The 18,271-nt window shown below is 40.2% G+C and overlaps 3 protein-coding genes across 4 annotated transcripts; all 3 read right to left on the bottom strand.

The window, feature by feature from the left end:
• Positions 1 to 2,547: 2,547 nt before the first annotated feature.
• On the bottom strand, positions 2,548 to 5,865 carry LOC126788715 (uncharacterized). The gene is made up of 4 exons (XM_050514731.1): positions 5,453 to 5,865; positions 3,431 to 4,711; positions 3,257 to 3,327; positions 2,548 to 2,855 (listed from the first exon to the last, which is right to left on the bottom strand). Exons 2-3 carry the CDS (start codon positions 4,685 to 4,687, stop codon positions 3,289 to 3,291), a joined length of 1,296 nt encoding a protein of 431 aa, XP_050370688.1. The 5' UTR covers positions 4,688 to 4,711; positions 5,453 to 5,865; the 3' UTR covers positions 2,548 to 2,855; positions 3,257 to 3,288.
• Positions 5,866 to 8,497: 2,632 nt separating this feature from the next.
• On the bottom strand, positions 8,498 to 10,354 carry LOC126787116 (putative F-box/FBD/LRR-repeat protein At4g03220). The gene has a single exon (XM_050513046.1). The coding sequence runs from the start codon at positions 10,352 to 10,354 to the stop codon at positions 8,498 to 8,500; it is 1,857 nt and encodes a 618-aa protein (XP_050369003.1).
• Positions 10,355 to 11,227: 873 nt separating this feature from the next.
• On the bottom strand, positions 11,228 to 15,263 carry LOC126785886 (microtubule-associated protein TORTIFOLIA1-like). 2 transcript variants are annotated; one of them, XM_050511557.1, is made up of 6 exons: positions 14,473 to 15,263; positions 14,142 to 14,333; positions 13,528 to 13,627; positions 12,769 to 13,442; positions 11,798 to 12,673; positions 11,228 to 11,566 (listed from the first exon to the last, which is right to left on the bottom strand). In XM_050511557.1, exons 1-6 carry the CDS (start codon positions 15,184 to 15,186, stop codon positions 11,369 to 11,371), a joined length of 2,754 nt encoding a protein of 917 aa, XP_050367514.1. In that variant the 5' UTR covers positions 15,187 to 15,263; the 3' UTR covers positions 11,228 to 11,368. The 2 variants fall into 2 exon arrangements, with proteins under 2 accessions (XP_050367514.1, XP_050367515.1); XM_050511558.1 differs by having other exon boundaries at positions 12,769 to 13,439.
• Between the last annotated feature and the right edge of the window lie 3,008 nt (positions 15,264 to 18,271).

The raw sequence follows: 18,271 nt of genomic DNA, 5'->3' as shown, positions 1-18,271 counted from the left end.
GAGTTGTGATGTATATGGTCACAAAATAATCGATGCATATCGGTGATTCTTATGATCACACCCAAAATAGCGGTGCACTCAGGCGACCACACAAAATCGATTTCTTCCTTTTGAATAATAACGTGACTCCCACAGGACCGTCACATGAAAAACGTCTACCAAGAGGGGAATCATATCCCTCTTTGGTCTCATCGGCGTTATAAGAAGGCCGGAAAAGAGACATGAAGAAGGCTAATACCGCCCGATAATTTAAATATATATATATGTTCAAAAGCAGAAACTTTAAGAAAAACATACTTGTTGGTCTGCCAAATAGACCGCATATAATTAAATTGCTCTGCAAATCGATCGTCATGCAGGAAGTTGCTTGATGAATTCATTTTTGATCTTCATACTGATGTCATAAATTGCGTATGAGTAACGTCCGTCTCAGGCATGGATGTCATCACAGTGGTACGACAATTGATCATTTTTTCTTATTGGTCTGCCAAATAGACCGCATATAATTAAATTATTCTGCATATCGATCGTCATGCAAGAAGTTGCTTGATGAAATCTTGTGAGGATACGATCGAAATCGTATGTAGATGACAAAAGTATCGTCTATCTCGGCATGAATGTCATCACCATAGTACGACGAGCAATGATTTTTCCTTTGAAGGTGTGAGAAGACATGAGCAGCTTCTCTTGAGCGAAGACTTTACTTGTGAAGTTCGCGTTTCTTGCGTGAATATGTGGGGGAAGCAATCTTGAATGCTCTGATGCGGGACTTGCGGGGCAAAAAAGATGATTTTGCGGAACGAATGCGGAGGAGCCCCTGCGGAGCTGCGAGGCTGCGTGCAGGGGCTGCAGAGAGGTCGTAGGGGCTGCGGGCAGGAGGTTGCGGGGGCTGCAGGAGCGATGGGCAGAGGCTGTCGCCGACGAGGAGCGCCGACGGTAGAAAAATTCAGGGTTCTAAAAGTTCAGGGTTTTAGGGTAAAGTGCGTGATAACGTGTTTTAGAATGAAAAATTGTGTATTATTGAATGATATGAGGACTTATATATATGCATTACATCACGTGAATCCCGCTGGATTCAGAATCTTAATCTATTACAAAGATGTAAATCTATCTTTAACATGAAACCTAATAAGGCTGGCTAAGACACACGTAAGGGTAGAATAATACTTCTCCCGGAACAAAACAAATTAAATTATCAAAACGAAGAATTTATTTTTAGAACCAATTAAAATAAGAAAATTTACAGGAAAATTTAAATTAGTATATATTTTGATAGAAAATTAAGCGGGAGATTCAAACAATCAATTCAATCTTTAATTTTCACCGAAAAGATCATTTCTATTTTTAGAGTCCCAAACAAGGTAATTCATGAAAAAGAATTATAATTTTTCATCCTTCATTAAATTTCATCTTCATACATTCTTAACAAAGAAATGTTCATCTTCTTCAAACAATCAATTCATCCATTTCTCTTATCATGTTGTTTATCATTTTTATGGTTAAAGAATTTGAAAAAAAAACATTGCAATCTATAATAATTCGTAAGAACAAACAAGAATTGATATAAACATCTATAAGATGTTAATATATATATATATATATATATTAATATACAATCACGGTAAAAAGTAGCTTTGTATATACAAATAATGATGTATTTTGTGATTTTTTAATTCAATGGTATTTTAGGTGTTTTATGTGGTGTATTGAGTAAAAATATTAGAATGAGAATTGAAATATGTGGTGTATTAAGTATGAGTTTGTATTAAGAGATTTGAGGTGTGTATTTAAAATCTCTCTTTTGCTAAACTATGTGCAACCGTATTAGATGTGCACCGAACAAAAAACAATTTAGCTCTTTGGGGAATTCAGAAGACATAATGGTTACCGGATAATAATTTGAACACAAGGGGAAGCTGGAAGACAGAGAACCAAAATCCAATACTTCCATGCATATGACTTGTTTTTTTTTCTTTACGAAAGGAATGCCCATGAATGCACGTACAGACGTATTCTATGATTATTGAAAGTTAGAAAGGTCAATTATTCTATTGCACCCCAAACCCAAAAGAATGGCTTTAGCTTTGAAGTTGTAGTTTTGGAGACAACTGACCAACTCGAGTGGAAAACTTTGCTTACTTGGTTATATCTAAAGTTCTTTATCATATTGCAATTCCTGATAATTATTATATTCCTATGCTCAAAGTCTAAACTTCTGGGTAATAATTATGTAACGTGACATCTTAACCATGATAACTTGATGCGCATGAGGAAGTTAGGCTCGAGCCTCAGTGTCCAACAAATCCTTGTACCAGTTATCATCTTCTGCGGAAGAGAAACCAAATAGCGAGGGTTTGCACTGCGGGAGAGATCATCAACAGGCATGCTAAGCCCCAGAGATGTCTTTGCTCTATTGAAAAATGATAGTGACATAAGGCATAAAAACAACCCATTTCATGGCTCTTATGCATATAGCAGACACAGAACTTTCTCAACAAGCACTTAACGTACAACACAATAAGAAGAAAGTAACTGCATCACTTCAGAATATCGCAAGCACCTCAACATCTTCCAAAATTCAAACACCATCAACTCCATATGTGTTTACTGCCCTATGTATTCAAAATCTTAGATAAGGTAACAAACATGTAAAATGTCACGATCCAAACCAACAGATCGATATGACCGAGTATTTAGCTATTACAGAGGAAGCATACGTCTACAATTTAATATGTGATAAGAACATCTCCATGCAGGGGGAGGGGGGGGGGAGTGGCAGATCAGAACCCAACAAACACAGCAAGTCCTGGGGAACTGCAAGATTAGTCTTCATAGACGATAGAATGAGTGCAAAACTACAAAAGATGAAAAAGAAGACAAGAAGGATTAGAATTGAAGCTGACAAAGCCAACCAGCTGCAAGGCAATAAGGACCATTTCGTAAAGAAAATATATATGCATCTATATATTTCTTAGGTTTGTTCTCCAAGAATGGGAAACGCCGAGTCATTTGGCTAAATGATCAGTAGAAAATGAATGTGCATGGAATTTAACCAGACTGAGAAATAATTATAAGATAAGTTGAAAGATGACACTACAAACTTGCATGTGAAGCTAACCAATATACAGGCCCACGTTTAAACTCATAGAGCATCCCCAGATAAAGTTCACACATTGCGCGTACGAGTCAAAATAGACAACAAACACTATAATGCCAAATTGAAACAGTTCAAACTATAAGTTAATCAAACAATTACCTTGTTGATGATCTTGGAACGAATGCACACCCTCATTTGACACCAATATATACCCTCAGCCGAACAATTGTCTACAAAGGAACAACACAGGAAATGGATCCATAAGATAACCATGTTCTCAAACAAAAGACAAGAACAGAAAATCATAAAAATTGTTTCAGTATAAAACAGTACCGCGGGGACCAAATGGGATCTGAACTTAGCATAAAGGATACCAAAGTCACCATGAGGCCTAATAATCTTTCCCCAAATGCAGCAGTAGTGGCTTATTTTTTTCTGCACATTATTCTTGTAGCGGTAGGCAACGGGTTTTCCAGTGTACCACTCAGCTTCTTTCCTAGAGTTGATTCCTACTATCCCTATCAGTGTGCTCTTGGGGTACAGTTTCATGATTTTTCCTTCAACATGCAATCTGACTCTCCCTTGAAATAGGGGTCTGTTCACCACTTGCACCTCACTCAACAGATCCTTCCACAGTACATTTGCCAGTGCATACATTCTGTTGAGAAATGGCTCAATATCATTGAAATACTCATGTTGTTTATACGTGGAAAATAGTACCTCTGCCCTCATTGTGAATAAAGCCATCGACTCATCTCCCAGATGTTGGAGTTCTTTCAGCAGCCAACCTACTGACCTTGTATCTGTTTCGAGCAACCTCGGCCCATCCCCATTGGGCAGTAGTGCAAAGCTCAGATAAGACTCCAGCTTTGAGACAATTCTTACAGTCCAACCAAGGATGCGGTGAACAAATGGTACATAGTCCTCATTGATGCCAATATTTAGTTCCAACTGTTCAATATATCCTAGACTGTAAATTGGCATCCTTATTCTCTTAGTGACCTGTAGGATGAATTCTCTGTGTGCTTGCTTCATAAGAACCATGATCCTGTTAAACACCACACCAAAATAAGCACTTTTCCCAGGCCAATCAAAAGCATCCACTAAGAATGATAACATTTTCAGGGTATCACTGAACGGTTCCACCAACTCCCGTCTGTCCTCTATGTTCAGCACCACCATCATCTGTATAAGAACTTTCGAGGCTGCTTCACCAATAAGAGCTGCTTGAGCTACTATGTTATCTAATTCTCTACGCACTGCCTCATCATGACACTCTCTGAGCAACTGCATGAAGCACCTCTCCCCGCCAATCCTAGCATTCGGGTACTCCTTGAACTCGAGGTATTCGAGTGCTTCATTCATATTATAATCAGCCCGGGGTATAAATCCGCCATTGTAGATGACGCCCTTGCCGAATGCTGCCGCAGTTAACCCGTGCAAAATTTCGCGTACGCCCTTTTCTGAAACCACACTGTTGGGATCAAAAGTCAAAATCCTTGCCAAGTGTGTGTTGAAAATCTGCTTGAACTGTTGCTTATATAACTCCATCCCTTCAAGTGGCATACCATCACCACCGATATCGGCCATTCTTTACCCTCTTGGAACAGAGACCTAAACAAGAAACAATGAAACAACAACACGAATTAGTCTTCAAAGCTTGAAATGACAAGTTCAAGAAAACTTTGTTTTCTACTACAATCTTTCCCGGAGATGATCTGATAGTTCAGTAGTCAGAACAAGTCCAAAGAACACAAAAATTGAAGGGAAAATAGCACAATGTCCATCCAAATAACATGAAAAACAAACACTAAAATGCGAAAGTCAACACGAAAGCAAAACGATGCTCAAGATCATCAATTGTGTAGTAAAATCAAACACAAGGTTCACTACGGATACATAATTAACATAAATATTCAACTACGAACAAAGTAAACAAAGAAATACTCGCTGTTTTCATAATCTAATCGTAATTAAGCTCATAACTCAGGCAAAGCTAATCTCGAAGGAAAATTATACAAGAAAATCAAGCTACATTTCAGAAGAGAGCTAGATGGAGTTAACTCGTACCAAAAGACTTTCTTGTTCAACAAGAATCCAAAAGCTAGTGACTAAAGAACAATGTTCATATCAGAGACTAAACCAAATCAAGAATCATACACACTCAGAAATTAAAGACGACGAAATTTCACTCCGAATTCTTGAACTACTGATTTCTAGTACTGTAGAAGCTAGAAGAAATCAAACAATGCAGAAGAAGAGAATCGCGTAAACCTCACTGGAATTTTGAGCAAGAAATTAAAGAAACTTGAAGAACAAGTAGAGAGAGAGAGAGAGAGAGAGAGAGAGACGTACAGAGTGTCACGGTGAGAGTGTGAAGTGAGGGAGCAGAGAATTTCCGGTTTTATAGGGGAAATGAGAAGCAGAAGGTGACTCAGCTGCCCTTTTTGTCTCATTTTGTTTTAAGGTGTGAGAATTTTCCGGTCTAGTCACCGCAACCTTCTCTTCCCTTAGTTCCTTCTCTTTAGGAGTGACTCAGCTGACCAATGCAGGCTCACAGGTGTTGAGGTGGCCATTGCAGTGTCGGAAAAGCTTGAATCGTCGGAGACTTGACTTGGAAGATCTGGGCTGCTTCGTTTTGTGATGAGAGGAGAGTTGACACATTCTAAAGGTCGATAATTGACCCATGGAAGAAGGAAGAAGAAAGGTGGGAAGATGGATGATGTGATGACCATAGAGAATGGAGAGAACAGATAGAACAAGGAGTAGAAAAGAAAAGGGACTTGTTTCCTGCCTCTGGGTTAACACGGGAGAGAGAATGTACTCCCAAAATATATATTAGTCTTAAATTATACATACACACATATATATATATATGTCAGGACCCCAAAATTTCGAGCATGAAACTCGAATTTCGACGTTATGAAAAACTCTAAAATAATCTTAATAAATCGAAATCGTTTTAATGTTTCAGTGACTCATTACTGAGTTCACAATACAACACAGAGAAACCAATTATTACAAACTAAATTTATAAATCAACATTACATCAAATGGAAATGTAATAATCCTCACAAATTCTCACGAAAATCCACACAAATCCTCACCACAAGATGGAATATGAACGACTTCGAATCTTCAGAGTTGTTCTTCGATTTCCACTAATCGACACCTGCGAAATTATCCCCTACATCATCGAATAGGTGCACCGGGATTGTAAACACAAACCTGGTAAGCTTTACAGCTCGTATGAGTAAAATAACAAATACCACTCGCATATCAATATATACGAAAATCCACAAATCAACAAATATAAATGCACTCATGATAAATTAGATGGCCCATCTGATTGTCTAATAATGTGAAAATATATGTATTCATGAGAATTGGGCAACCCCTCTGTTTACCCAAATGCATTTATAATACGGGTACTAATGAACGCTGGTACACCTCTGTTACCCCTCACGTAGTACACCGCCGATATTGGACAACCATCTGTCATCCAATATCAAAATATATGGGTACTCATAAGCCGATAACCCATCTGTTACCTCATATGCAGTACCCCGGCAGACAGACTAGAGCTCTAACTGTATCGTAACTTTCGCTCGACCAAAGGCTAGGTTCCGACATGCCAAACACGTCCGAAGACTGGTCCGAAGATATAAACACGTCCGAAGACATCAATCATGTCCAAAGACAAAAACTCGTCCGAAGACATAAATCACGTCCAAAGACAAAACACGTTTTAACAAACTCAACGTTAAAACCACGTACAATAATCATCATGTCATATTGTACAAATCAAATCACATGCTCGATATATAAATCTCATCACCAACGTGAACATATTCACAACGAAATCATAACAGTATATAATATAGCAAACTATATATATATATATATATATACCTATTTACCATTTATATAAATATATATATTCTACTATATCATCAATTACGTATTTTACTGTTCACGTATTTCTGTACAAATACACATCAATTACGTATACATACTGTTTACGTATTTATGCACGTATGCATACTATTCACATGTAAATATTGTCTCAGTAAATAACAATAACTGATTTACCCTTATGAAATTACTTTTTACATTTACTAAAAAAGTAATTTACATTTACATTTACTGTACGTAAAATAAATTTACATTTACAGTACGTAAAATAAATTTACATTTACAGTACGTAAATCACCTTTCTACATTCACCGTAGTAAATTTTTTTTTACAATTCACTGTTTAAAAACACTATTCACGCGTCGCCGCACGTGGCGGCGCGTGGGGTACACGCGCCGCCCTCCGTCGACCGCGCGTGGCGCTCACACGCCACTCATTGTGTCAGCGCGTGGGGCCCACGCGCCGAGCCTAAGGCCGGCGCATAGCACGCCACCGCCGCCTTGAATCTCCTCCTCTCCTTCTCCTCTACTTCCCCACGGCCTCACGCCGCCTCCCACCCCCTCCACGCACCCACACGCACCGCCTAAGGCGGCGAAATCTCCCCCCCCCCCCTTTCCTCCTCTGATCCACAATCAAAACATCACAAATTCACACACAAAGCACAACAACCAACAATCAAGCAATCCCATACCTAAATCGTGCCTTGGGTGCACCGGAGAGTCGCCAGAGATGCGCCTAGGACGGAGGTGGTTTCTGCCAAATCTTGGGATCGCTGGTGGAGCTCCGGCGCGGCGTGGAACGGCGTGTCGAGCTCGGGGTCGACTGCGGAGGGTCGCGCGAAGCTTTCTGGGCCAGCGGTGTGTGACACGGACGGTCGGAGGACAAGATCACCGGAGATGGGTTTTTGAGAGAGAGAGAGAGAGAGAGCGAATCGGGGAGAGAGAGAGGTGAGGGAGGCGCGGGGTGTGGGTTTCCAGAAATGGAAACCCTAACTCCAATAATTATCTATTTATACTCGTTTCCAAAATCGAAAACTAATTTCCGACATTAATAACTTTCACGTACGACGTCCGATTAGAACGTGTGATGTGTCCACAACTTTCACGTACGAACTTCGGTGAAAGAAGTTTTCACAAACGAACGACGAAATAAAAGTCGATACTCACGTTGCGGAAACGTAACGTTTTTCTAAATAAACGTTCCGATAACGTTTCCGTTTTCGATTTCCGACGTTGCAAGGCGACATAAACACGTTTAATGGAATTTGCAAACTTTATATAATTAAATCAACTCAATAGATAGTTCCAAAAATTTCGGGTTATTACAATATATATATATATATATATATATATATATATTGCCCATTGAAGCATAAAATTGTCAAAAATAACTAACTTTTTTATGGTCCCGGGGTGTGAAACTCTCTCTCTCTCTCTCTCTATTTCGAATATGAAATCGGTGCAGAGTCAAAACTGTCTAATATCTTCAATAGCAGTATGTTGAGAGCTTGGCATTTATAGATGCCCTGGGGAATCCATTTAATAAAGCAATGGTGTCAACTAGGGCATTGGGTGGGAGAGCACTTCCGCTCCTCCAAAATTTAAGAATAATGTTTTCCAGATCTGTTCCATATTTGAGCATAATCTTTGCGAAAGTTATAGCATTCTCAGATATGATCTTACCAAGGTGAATGTTGACTACCTTTAGGCGAATAAGAAAGGGGATCAATGTTTCCAACAAATCGTTGTTCCACTTATGCTCTTCTTCCTGACTAAACCAGAGATCGAGGGTGTGGACTACCGGAGAGCTCTTCAACAGGCATGCTAGACCACCAAGATGTCTTTGCCTCATTTCACCACTCATTCTCAAGGTTTTAAGTTTCCCGAATGAGAAAGGTAAGCCACCAGATTCGAGATATATTTCTGATAGAATCTCGAGGTAGTAGTCATGGGATAATTCAAGGATTTCAGCTTGGGAGGAATAGGAAAGAAGATCGATCACTAAACTATGACGAGTCGTTTTAAACCTTGTACCGCCGAACAAGTCATGACGCATGCGATATCTTTTGGGCGTAGGAAAGTTGTGAATGGCACACTTATTAGCAATGTAATTTCCCCAATCCAAAGATTGTAGATTCGGCGCAGAAATGTTGACCCGATCACGGATGCAATTTCCATAAAAATACAACGTCTCTAGTCTCATTCCAGAGATCTGCATGCTATATAGCTTCATACTCCAAACTTGTATGTCCTTTAGGTTTGGACAACAAATGTTCAGAGAAGTCATTCCTCTACACCGGTATAGTTTCAATTTCTCGAGAAAAGGGAATGAAGAAACGGATAATAAATCCATACCTGAGAAATCCATCTCATTTAGAGTTAAATCTTGGAGCGAAAGGATATACGACGAAACAACATAAGTAGATGGAAACCCTAGCCACGCCTTTGAGCTCAGTCTACTACTACTTATTGAGTGACTCTTAAGTTGACATTGAGGCAATCTAGATGTATTTGCACTACTGCTGAACGAGACATCGAGCACAAGCTCTTCAACCCTAGCCAAACAAGAATTGTCTGGATCACCCCTAACTCTTTGAAAGCAATCTATGCTGCCTTTTGTTAAGGAAACTTTGTAGCATTGGTCGAACACAAAATTGCTTTGGACGAGGCATGCCAGCACCGTGTTGATGATCCTTGCGCTCATCTGACGATGAGCAGCTTCATTACCACTAAGAAGTTCAGAGAAGTCAAGGATGGGATAGGAAGACCATACATGACTCCATCTTCGAGATAAGACACTTGTTCGACCAATGGCTTTGGAAGGCAAGAATGAGAGTATGAGAAGCAGCACATCATCCGGGAGATCACTGATTCTGTCATTTGAAATGGTACTGCTCAGCTTCTCATGAATCTTAATTTCTTCCCTCTCACTAGAACGAGAAAAGAGATCACCACTAATTCTGTCAGCTGGAACATCAATAGACTGATCTAAGAGATGGCTTATTATGTTTCCTTGTTCGTGGTGGTGTTTGTTTCCTTCCTCCTCCTCCTCTTGATCTGGGAGATGGCTTATTACGTCTCCTTGTTCATGTTGGTGTTTGTTTCCTTCCTCCCCCTCCTCCTCCTCCTCCTCTTGATCTGGGAGATGGCTTATTACGTCTCCTTGTTCATGTTGGTGTTTGTTTCCTTCCTCCTCCTCCTCCTCTTGATCTGGGAGATGGCTTATTACGTTTCCTTGTTCATGTTGGTGTTTGTTTCCTTCCTCCTCCTCTTCCTGCTCCTCTTCCTTTGAAGCTTTTCCTCTACTAGTGAAACAGTTCAGACACCAGTATCCCATGCCCATGGTAAGGTCAAGAAATTGAAAATTCTGGAGTATGAATTTACAAACTATTGTTTCGCTCATCAAATTGGCATGCCTGTGATTAGTTATAATCAAGTTAGTATAGGGTTTCCTAACGCCAAAGTACCAGGAACACCGTGACCCCCAAGGATTCCGAATCCATAACAAAGAAGACTAACCGTTACCTATAAGCAAAAGGAAAATAATTAATTTGGTAAGAACCGATCTTTTGGCTAATTGTAAATTTGCTCCCTAAGCCCAAAAAATCCTTATTCAACATATCGACTAGAAAGCTTTCGCATTTTGCACTTCTAGTTTCAACATTGATTGGCTCCGATCATTGTAGGCGGAACTAAATGTATAGGTCGGCAGCAAATTGTCCAATGTATATCATCCCCACAAGAACGGCATCATTATTCTCTAGGCTGCCGGAACACAATGTTGCGACGCATCTTCTGCTTTCCAGGTTGAGTTGCTATTTTAAATAAACATACGAAGGTGCATTTTGAATCTGATTGCCTCCAATTGGTTCAAGCGGTTCTCTCCAACTCTTGCTCAGACATTTGAAGATGATTCTGCTTTTGGTAATGTGATTACTGAAGTTCGTAGTCTTTCTAAGCAGTTCTACTTGCTTCTCCTTGTCTCAACAAAACTTTCGGCCGAATACTACGACCATACCTCAAACTCTTGCGCAAAAACTGTACCTCAAACTCTTGCTCAGACGCCAGTGCAGTCGATTTTTTTTCTATTCTTGGTTTTTGTATACTCAGGAGTCTACAATGGATGTCCATAGCGACTTAAATTGCTAGTTGAAATGTTGAATGAAATCAACTATTATCACCCACGTACAAAAGAAAAAGGTGGCTACAATGACGATCCATCAATATCAACTTTCCCATTAGTATTACTGTTTCAAGGCCCTTCAGCCAGTAAGCTTCAACCCCTAGTGGGGCTAAACATACAAACCACCCACTCAAAATGCTAAATCAAATTTCAATACAATATCCAACTGGTAACCTATTTGGCATGTTGTTGCAGATTGATTCCCCAGGTGGATGCCAACTGCCGCAAAAGTTGATCAGGCATTGCACCCTCCCAGTCCTCAGGTGGATCCATTGTTACAGAAGCTTCATGCAAATTCAGTACTATCTCCTTCTTTACTTCAGCCGGAATGCCGAGGACATCAGGTCCATTTTCCATCACTATTTCAACCAACTGCAAAATGTAACCGGGATTAATTGCAAAAATGGACTTAAGGCATCTCCACAACCAAACAGAAAAAGAAATAACTTAGAGAAAAGATATGTAATCCATGTTTGTCAAGAACTAAGAGTGACATATTCTATTCTAAGCAGCAATTATGAATATGACGTAAATATGCAAATCATCTATAGTATGTACAGTGCACACTATCTTATAAGAATACCATTAAGAAAACATAGGTACCTGCTGAATCCAACACAGGCAGACGTCAAATAAGTTTTGCTCCGGCAAAAATTGTCCAACCGCATACAAGACCTCAGTTGCCGTCTCATTTGAAAGTTGGTCAATCACAGGACCTGATCTATCCATTAGTTTAACAAGCAATGGATCATCTCCTGTAGACAATACTTCAGCATATGCTGTATCCATATCACCCACTTGTAAAGCATCCATTGCATTAGTCCAAGAAGTCCAGATCGGATCCTGATCTTGGCCAATAGTATCATCTCCCATAGCCTCCGCTGTCATTTCAGGAATAGCTACTCTTGCTGCTCTTGATGGTCCATTATCCTCTCCAGCCACACGAATTGCTTCTAAGGTAGCTTCATCTTTTGATGCTTGCCAAACACTTCTTGCGGAAGGCCCCTCACCGAACCTCAGAGGTCCACTCCCTTTCTCCCATGCCCGCCTGCTGCCACCATAATCACTTCCATTTTCCGACTTGGGTGACCTACCATCCATGGGACCACCACCCATGGCCTTCCTCTGCCCATTTCTGGAACCACTGTATGTAGAAAAATCCCTTGCCTCGGCCATGTCAGGTCTCCAAGAAGGGCCCTTTCCCCTCATGTCTGAAACGATTCCATCAGTTTGGGAATATCTTTCCCCAAACGGAATTCGCCCATCACCACCTCTTCCAAATTTGGCACTAGCATAGTCAGGGAAACCATTATACTTGCCTAACTGTCTATTAGACCCCTCAAACCCCATTGCAAAATTTCCACCTCTCCTACCTGATGATATTGATAAATCCCGTGCCATGTCTTCCACTATTCTCTCAAGGCCCCTTACCCTGTTTTCCAAAGTTATCATGGTGTCATGAGAGCCTCCCATGAAGTCCTGCAATTTAAGAAAGGTATATGATACTTTAAAAATGATGCGAAGTACGGGCTCCTCAACGCTGAATTGATATATTAATAATAAAATTACAGTACCTGCAGCATGCTCATCAAATGAGATTGTTGTCTCTCCAGCTGTAACAACTGCCTTTGGATAGCCAACCAATTTCCTTTGCTATTCGAAAAGGATCCATCAGATTGGCCATCAGTTTTTGAGAACCCTGCACGACTGCTGGACGACTCCCTTTGATTTATATCAGCCCTGTCATCAACATCCACTGCTCTCATTCTCAGGTCTTTCCCGTTCATTCTTTCTTCTGCCAATTCATTATCTCGTTGTTTAGAATACAAACTAGCAATTCCTCTTTCAATATTACGGTACTTACTATTGAAAGATCCACGAAAATCTTCTGAATGGCTGTTTCCAATGTTGTTTGACCTTTCCTTTGAGTCCATAGCATTTGACTCTGGTTCTACCTCATTATTCGAGTTTGAACTATTGAGATGTCTACGAGGAACAACCACCTCTACAGGCAACTCCCCAGAACCCCTTTCAAGTTTCTGGAAGAATTCTGGGTTTAGTTCTTTGTCAGTCAAGACAGGAGGTTTCTTTTTCAGAAGGGCAACAGCTTTATCTGGAATACTACTATCTTTGGCTTTAGAAACAGAATCTGAAGCAGGTGAAGAACCATTAGGTGAAACCTTTGCTGCTTGTTCTGTTTGCTCACCAGGCTTTGAAACTTTTAGTTCATTCCCTTCTGATGCCTCTGCTGATTCAAAATTTCCTTTGTTTTAATAAATTGGGACAGCATACAATAGATCAAAGGACAAAAAGAAAAACTCTGATGAGCTTACCCTGGGATGGGCTTTTCTGCTCTTTTGGAGAGTCATCTCCCCCAGAAATCTTCTTCCAAAACTGCAATGCTTCTGTCATGCTATCTCTGACAGGTTTTATCTTCAAAAAGATTAAACATAATATTAGACACTAGGCAAGCCATATGTATGATCATTATACTATTTAAATGACATATTTATACAAACAGTGTCTGATTTCAACTGTAATAAATGAAGCCGAATTCTAATGTGGTCTGCCTGCTAAGTGAAGACATTACCCTGTATCCAAAGGACTATACAAACTAAATCCAACAATTTACTTAATATAAGAGCTGTTCCCTTCACATTCTCACAGAGTTGATCCCTCCCAATACAAACAAAACAAATCAGCAATATTAAAATTTGTTTTCATTAAACTTCCTATGTAATTCTGCACTGACAATGCATAAAAAGAAACTCGTAACAGTCATCTTAAGTATGAAAATCCAATGCTGGAAAGTACTGCAACATTATCTAAGAATCAAGACCCTCCTATATATTGAAATCAGGTAATCATTGACAAACACTGAAAACAAAAACAAAAATAGAATGGACAAATCAATATAATTCAGAGACTACATAACCAAAAAAACCACCTTGTCAAACCGGCAAGACTCCAGCACAGCCACCGTGGGAGCAGCTCTATCCGTGACCAAATTGCTCGAATGCAAAGCGAGTGCAATCAGCACATCCGCTGCCGCCTTACGCGTCCCCCAATCCGGACTTCCAAGACAGTCATGAACACTCGGCAGCAGACTATCCAAGCTCTGCGGTGCCACCGCTCCGACCTGGCAACAAGTCCAAACCCTCTTCAGATCACCAAAACTCTAACCACATTAGCTTTAAACTCACCAACTTGCTTCCAAATCACAACAATGTACATCACTACAACAACTCCAACACTAGAACATTGCACAAGACAGTTACCTGGGACAAACTCGAAACCACGGGCAGAAGTGAAGACTTGGCCAGGAAGTTAGGATTGTTGAGCAGCTTACAGATCCTGGGACAGAGCTTGTGAAAAGCAGAGACAGGAGGGTCGGAAGCCGAGTCCACAATCTTAGCCATACACAGCGCCGCACCGGATTGGACCCCTTTGTTCTGCTCCCCCATCGCCTCAAACAACGGCTTCACAAACAGCCCCACCACCGACCCGACATTCTCGCCCCCGCCACCTCCGCCCTTCAGGTACTGCGCCGCCAGCGCGCCAATGGCGTCGCGACACGCGTCCCTTACGCCGGAGTCGGCGTCCTTGAGGCGTTTGACGATCTGGGCGACGATCCTGGTGAGGTGGGAGGCGGCGGAGTCGGGGTGGGATGCGGAGGCCAATGCGAGGAGGCGGAGGGACTCTTTCTTGACGGCGGGCTTGGGGTCGGCGGAGGCGTCGTAGAGGCAGTTGAGGAGCATGGGGAGGCCGTCGGCGGCGAGGGTGTGGATGATCTTCTCGAGATCTTCGACGGCGATTTGGTGGGTGTCGCGGTCGGAGAGTTTGGAGAGGGAGGTGAGGATGCGCTGCTTGAGCTCCACCATGGCTAAATGGGAGGAGAGAGAAGAAGAGGAGGATCTCGGCGGTGGGGTGGTGGTGGTGGTGGAGTTTGGGGGTTTTGTGGGTTTTGAGATTCTGGGTCCGGCGAAGCTCATGGTGAGGGAGATGGGTTTTTGAAATGGAGGGAGATGTGGGGGAGGGGCTCTGCCTGGTGCAGCAGAGAATGCTGCAGCAGAGCAGAGAGGGTGGAGTGGGTGGGAAGGCTAGTGAAAGCAAGAAGGGGACCTTGAGGAAGTTGAAAATGAGAGAGAGAGATCTCTGAGGAGAGTGAGAGGGGGGAGTAGAAATGACTCTTTTGGATTGGACTGATCTCTTGTTTTGTTTTTCTTTTTTGACAATTTAGGTTAAAGCAAGCAAAGCAAATTTATTATAGTTTGGGAAGACGCATGAAGAACTGAAGAAGATTATAAAAGTTTTGCCAAAAAGAAAAATATGAAGAAGATATTGAATCTGGACCCAAAAAAAAGAAGATGATGATGATGATTGAATCGATTGCTATTAGTAGCTTTCATACATTAAAGTAAAGTTGAAGCATTAGCTTTTTGATTTTATAGAAGAGTTTGAGATCGAGCTTGTTTAAGATTGCCGCAAGCTGAATGCACATTCAACAGCCAGCGTTGATTACCACAATTTTGAATTATGGATGAAACTGTTATTAATTTTTATTTTCAAAGAGTTTCGAATTCAACTAAGCTGGCAGGCTCCCCTTGACGTAAACAAATACGATTAAAGAACTTGTGATTAGAAAGATGAGGGATGAGCAGGTTCTAGTGGAACCTATTAAACATGACAAAATATCCGCGTGTGTAAACATGCAAAGTATAAGGTGGATTATACCTGCTTTCACCAAAGATATATAGATTGGAGCCAGAGTTGTAGGATTAAGTTAGCAACTACAACAAATCGGACCTTACAATCTCCACGGTCGTCGAGCCTTCACGCAGTAATTCACGGCGCCTGTTTGCTTACGCGTCCCCAAATCACATTTAGTCGAATCACATCTCGTCGTCGTCAGCTTCGGTATTAAGGTTGCGTTTGATCGACTGGTGGGTCGACTGGTGGCAACGCTGGAGCGAAGGATGACTGGGACTAGATATGGAAGGGTTGGAGAATACCGACGATCTCCAAGTAACTCCCTCTAAAATAGAAATCTCAAATATGTACTCAACACGAGTTGTTCTTCAAAACCAATTTCATCATCTCAGTAATTCAATCCCAACCCAATTCCATCTTCTCAGTACTTTTAGTTCTCTCTCAATCCCAATCCAATTCCTTTATCTGAGCAATTTTCCTAATCTCTCAATCTCAACCCAATTCTAATCCCAACGACATTCGAAAAATCGAATTGAATCTATGCCCAGAAAGACAACCACCTGGGTGATGATCCTCTGAACTTTGGTGCTCGCCATGGCTACGAAACTCTTAAGGCTTTTGGGTCGTAGAGAGATAGTCTCACACGTAGGTAGTTTGCCCTTAATATTTACTTTTTTACCGAACCAACCACTGACTGCCACGTTTCTATTTACCTTGTACTCCATAGCTATGGAGGGAGTTCACTAATAATATTTCAGCTTTGGACTTTAATTTGCTACCTCTGTATATATTTGAATTTTGAATATTGTTCGTGGCTGGACGTTGGATTCAGGTTGAACTAATGTAATAAAATGGATATATTAATGATTTGTTTGGAGAGGTCAACATCAAATATAATCATACTTTATGGAGTTGTGGAAATGCAGTAATCACAATTAGAATTAAAACAGTGTGAGAGGCACCCATGACTGATACTTTCACTGAAATTTTGAAAATTATGCTAGGTAGGTATTGTTATTTATTTCTATGATTGTGGCTTGGAGGGAAAAGTTATAAGTTGATAGAAATTATAAAATTCAAAGTCAGTGTTCTTTTTTTTTGTGTTCAAGCCCTTCAACTTTTTTTCTTTTTCGAGAAGACAAAGAAACATTGAGCTAAAACGCCCACAAAAATGGTTGTGTTTGGTGTAGCTTGACTTATTAAAAAAGATGGCTTATGCTTATTTTTGAGAATAAGTGGCTGATAAGTAAAGTAGTTGTATGTTTGGTAAATTGACTTTTATAAGTGGTTGTTTGTAGCAGAAACAGTGACAATGCGTTTGGTAAACTTAAACTCCCTTATGCTTTTAATTTGTCAAATGACCAATTTAGACATTTAAGATAATTTTGTATGAATTGTTGGGTAATATAACCTAATGTTGTATTATTTCATATCATTTTTTCTTAATTTTCAAAACTTAAAAGACATTATAATTAGTATGCTGGCATTTAAAAATAAATGTATATATATTCGACTAGCAGGTTCAAGTTGTTGCTAATGATTTTGTGTTTTGTGTATGAGTGAAAGAGAGAGTTAAAAAGTAAGGAATCAACATGAGTTTTTTAACTAGTGAACAACTCCCTAATTGGCTTTGCATGATAATCTTGTTTATGTAAATATTTGAACCCTATAAAGTGTAAACAAAACAGCATTTCCTCAAACACCATAAAAGGGGTTAATCTTGTTGAAAGAAAGATTAAAAACATCTCAGTAGTCATTTTCAATTGATACAGATTATCTGAAAAACTTATTTCATTAACAAACAAGAAGTTATTTTATATACTTCAACAATTGCAGACTATCTAGATCTCAATTTGCGGACGCTACAACTGGTAATGGAATTACAAGGCAAATGAGAAAAGAAACAAAGAAGCTAAGAGAACCTACTAAGTGAAGCTAACTCAATACAAGCTAAAGATGCTGAAGCTAATTCACTGCCATTACAAAGATGTTCAATGATTGTTCAAGAGTTAAATTTGCCTCATCATGTGCTGAAGAAGGTGCATATTTTCTTCCCTATTGACGCTTGACCAGGATGATCCTCATCATCATAATTGTCGCAACTGTCATCACCTGAACTGCTACCATTCTCATCACATGTGTTGTTGCCATGACTAGATTCTGTGGCATTCACTTCCACACTTAACTCTATATTTTCAACAACTTCCTTTCATCAGTTTTGCCATGTGGTTATAGTGTTGCAAACTGTTGGTCTGAAGTAGATGATGCAGATACAATACCATTGTATAATAAACAAATCTTTTCATAATAATCGTAAACATGAACATCAATTTCATAATACATATGTGTTCCTAAAGGGATATGTAT

This window comes from Argentina anserina, chromosome 3, assembly GCF_933775445.1.
Source record: "Argentina anserina chromosome 3, drPotAnse1.1, whole genome shotgun sequence".
In the NCBI taxonomy this organism is placed as follows: domain Eukaryota; kingdom Viridiplantae; phylum Streptophyta; class Magnoliopsida; order Rosales; family Rosaceae; genus Argentina; species Argentina anserina.
This window is presented reverse-complemented; position numbering and strand designations above follow the sequence as displayed.

Bases quoted from the DNA above. Each gene is read 5' to 3' on its own strand.
- LOC126788715 (XM_050514731.1), bottom strand. From the start codon at position 4,687: ATGGCCGATATCGGTGGTGATGGTATGCCACTTGAAGGGATGGAGTTA. The intron at 3,328-3,430 runs GTACTGTTTTAT...GTTCCTTTGTAG, and splicing joins GATCCCATTTGGTCCCCGCG to ACAATTGTTCGGCTGAGGGT.
- LOC126787116 (XM_050513046.1), bottom strand. From the start codon at position 10,354: ATGGGCATGGGATACTGGTGTCTGAACTGTTTCACTAGTAGAGGAAAA.
- LOC126785886 (XM_050511557.1), bottom strand. From the start codon at position 15,186: ATGAGCTTCGCCGGACCCAGAATCTCAAAACCCACAAAACCCCCAAAC. The intron at 13,628-14,141 runs GTGGTTTTTTTG...ATCTTTTTGAAG, and splicing joins AGTCTTGCCGGTTTGACAAG to ATAAAACCTGTCAGAGATAG. The intron at 12,674-12,768 runs GTACTGTAATTT...CTTAAATTGCAG, and splicing joins ATTTGATGAGCATGCTGCAG to GACTTCATGGGAGGCTCTCA.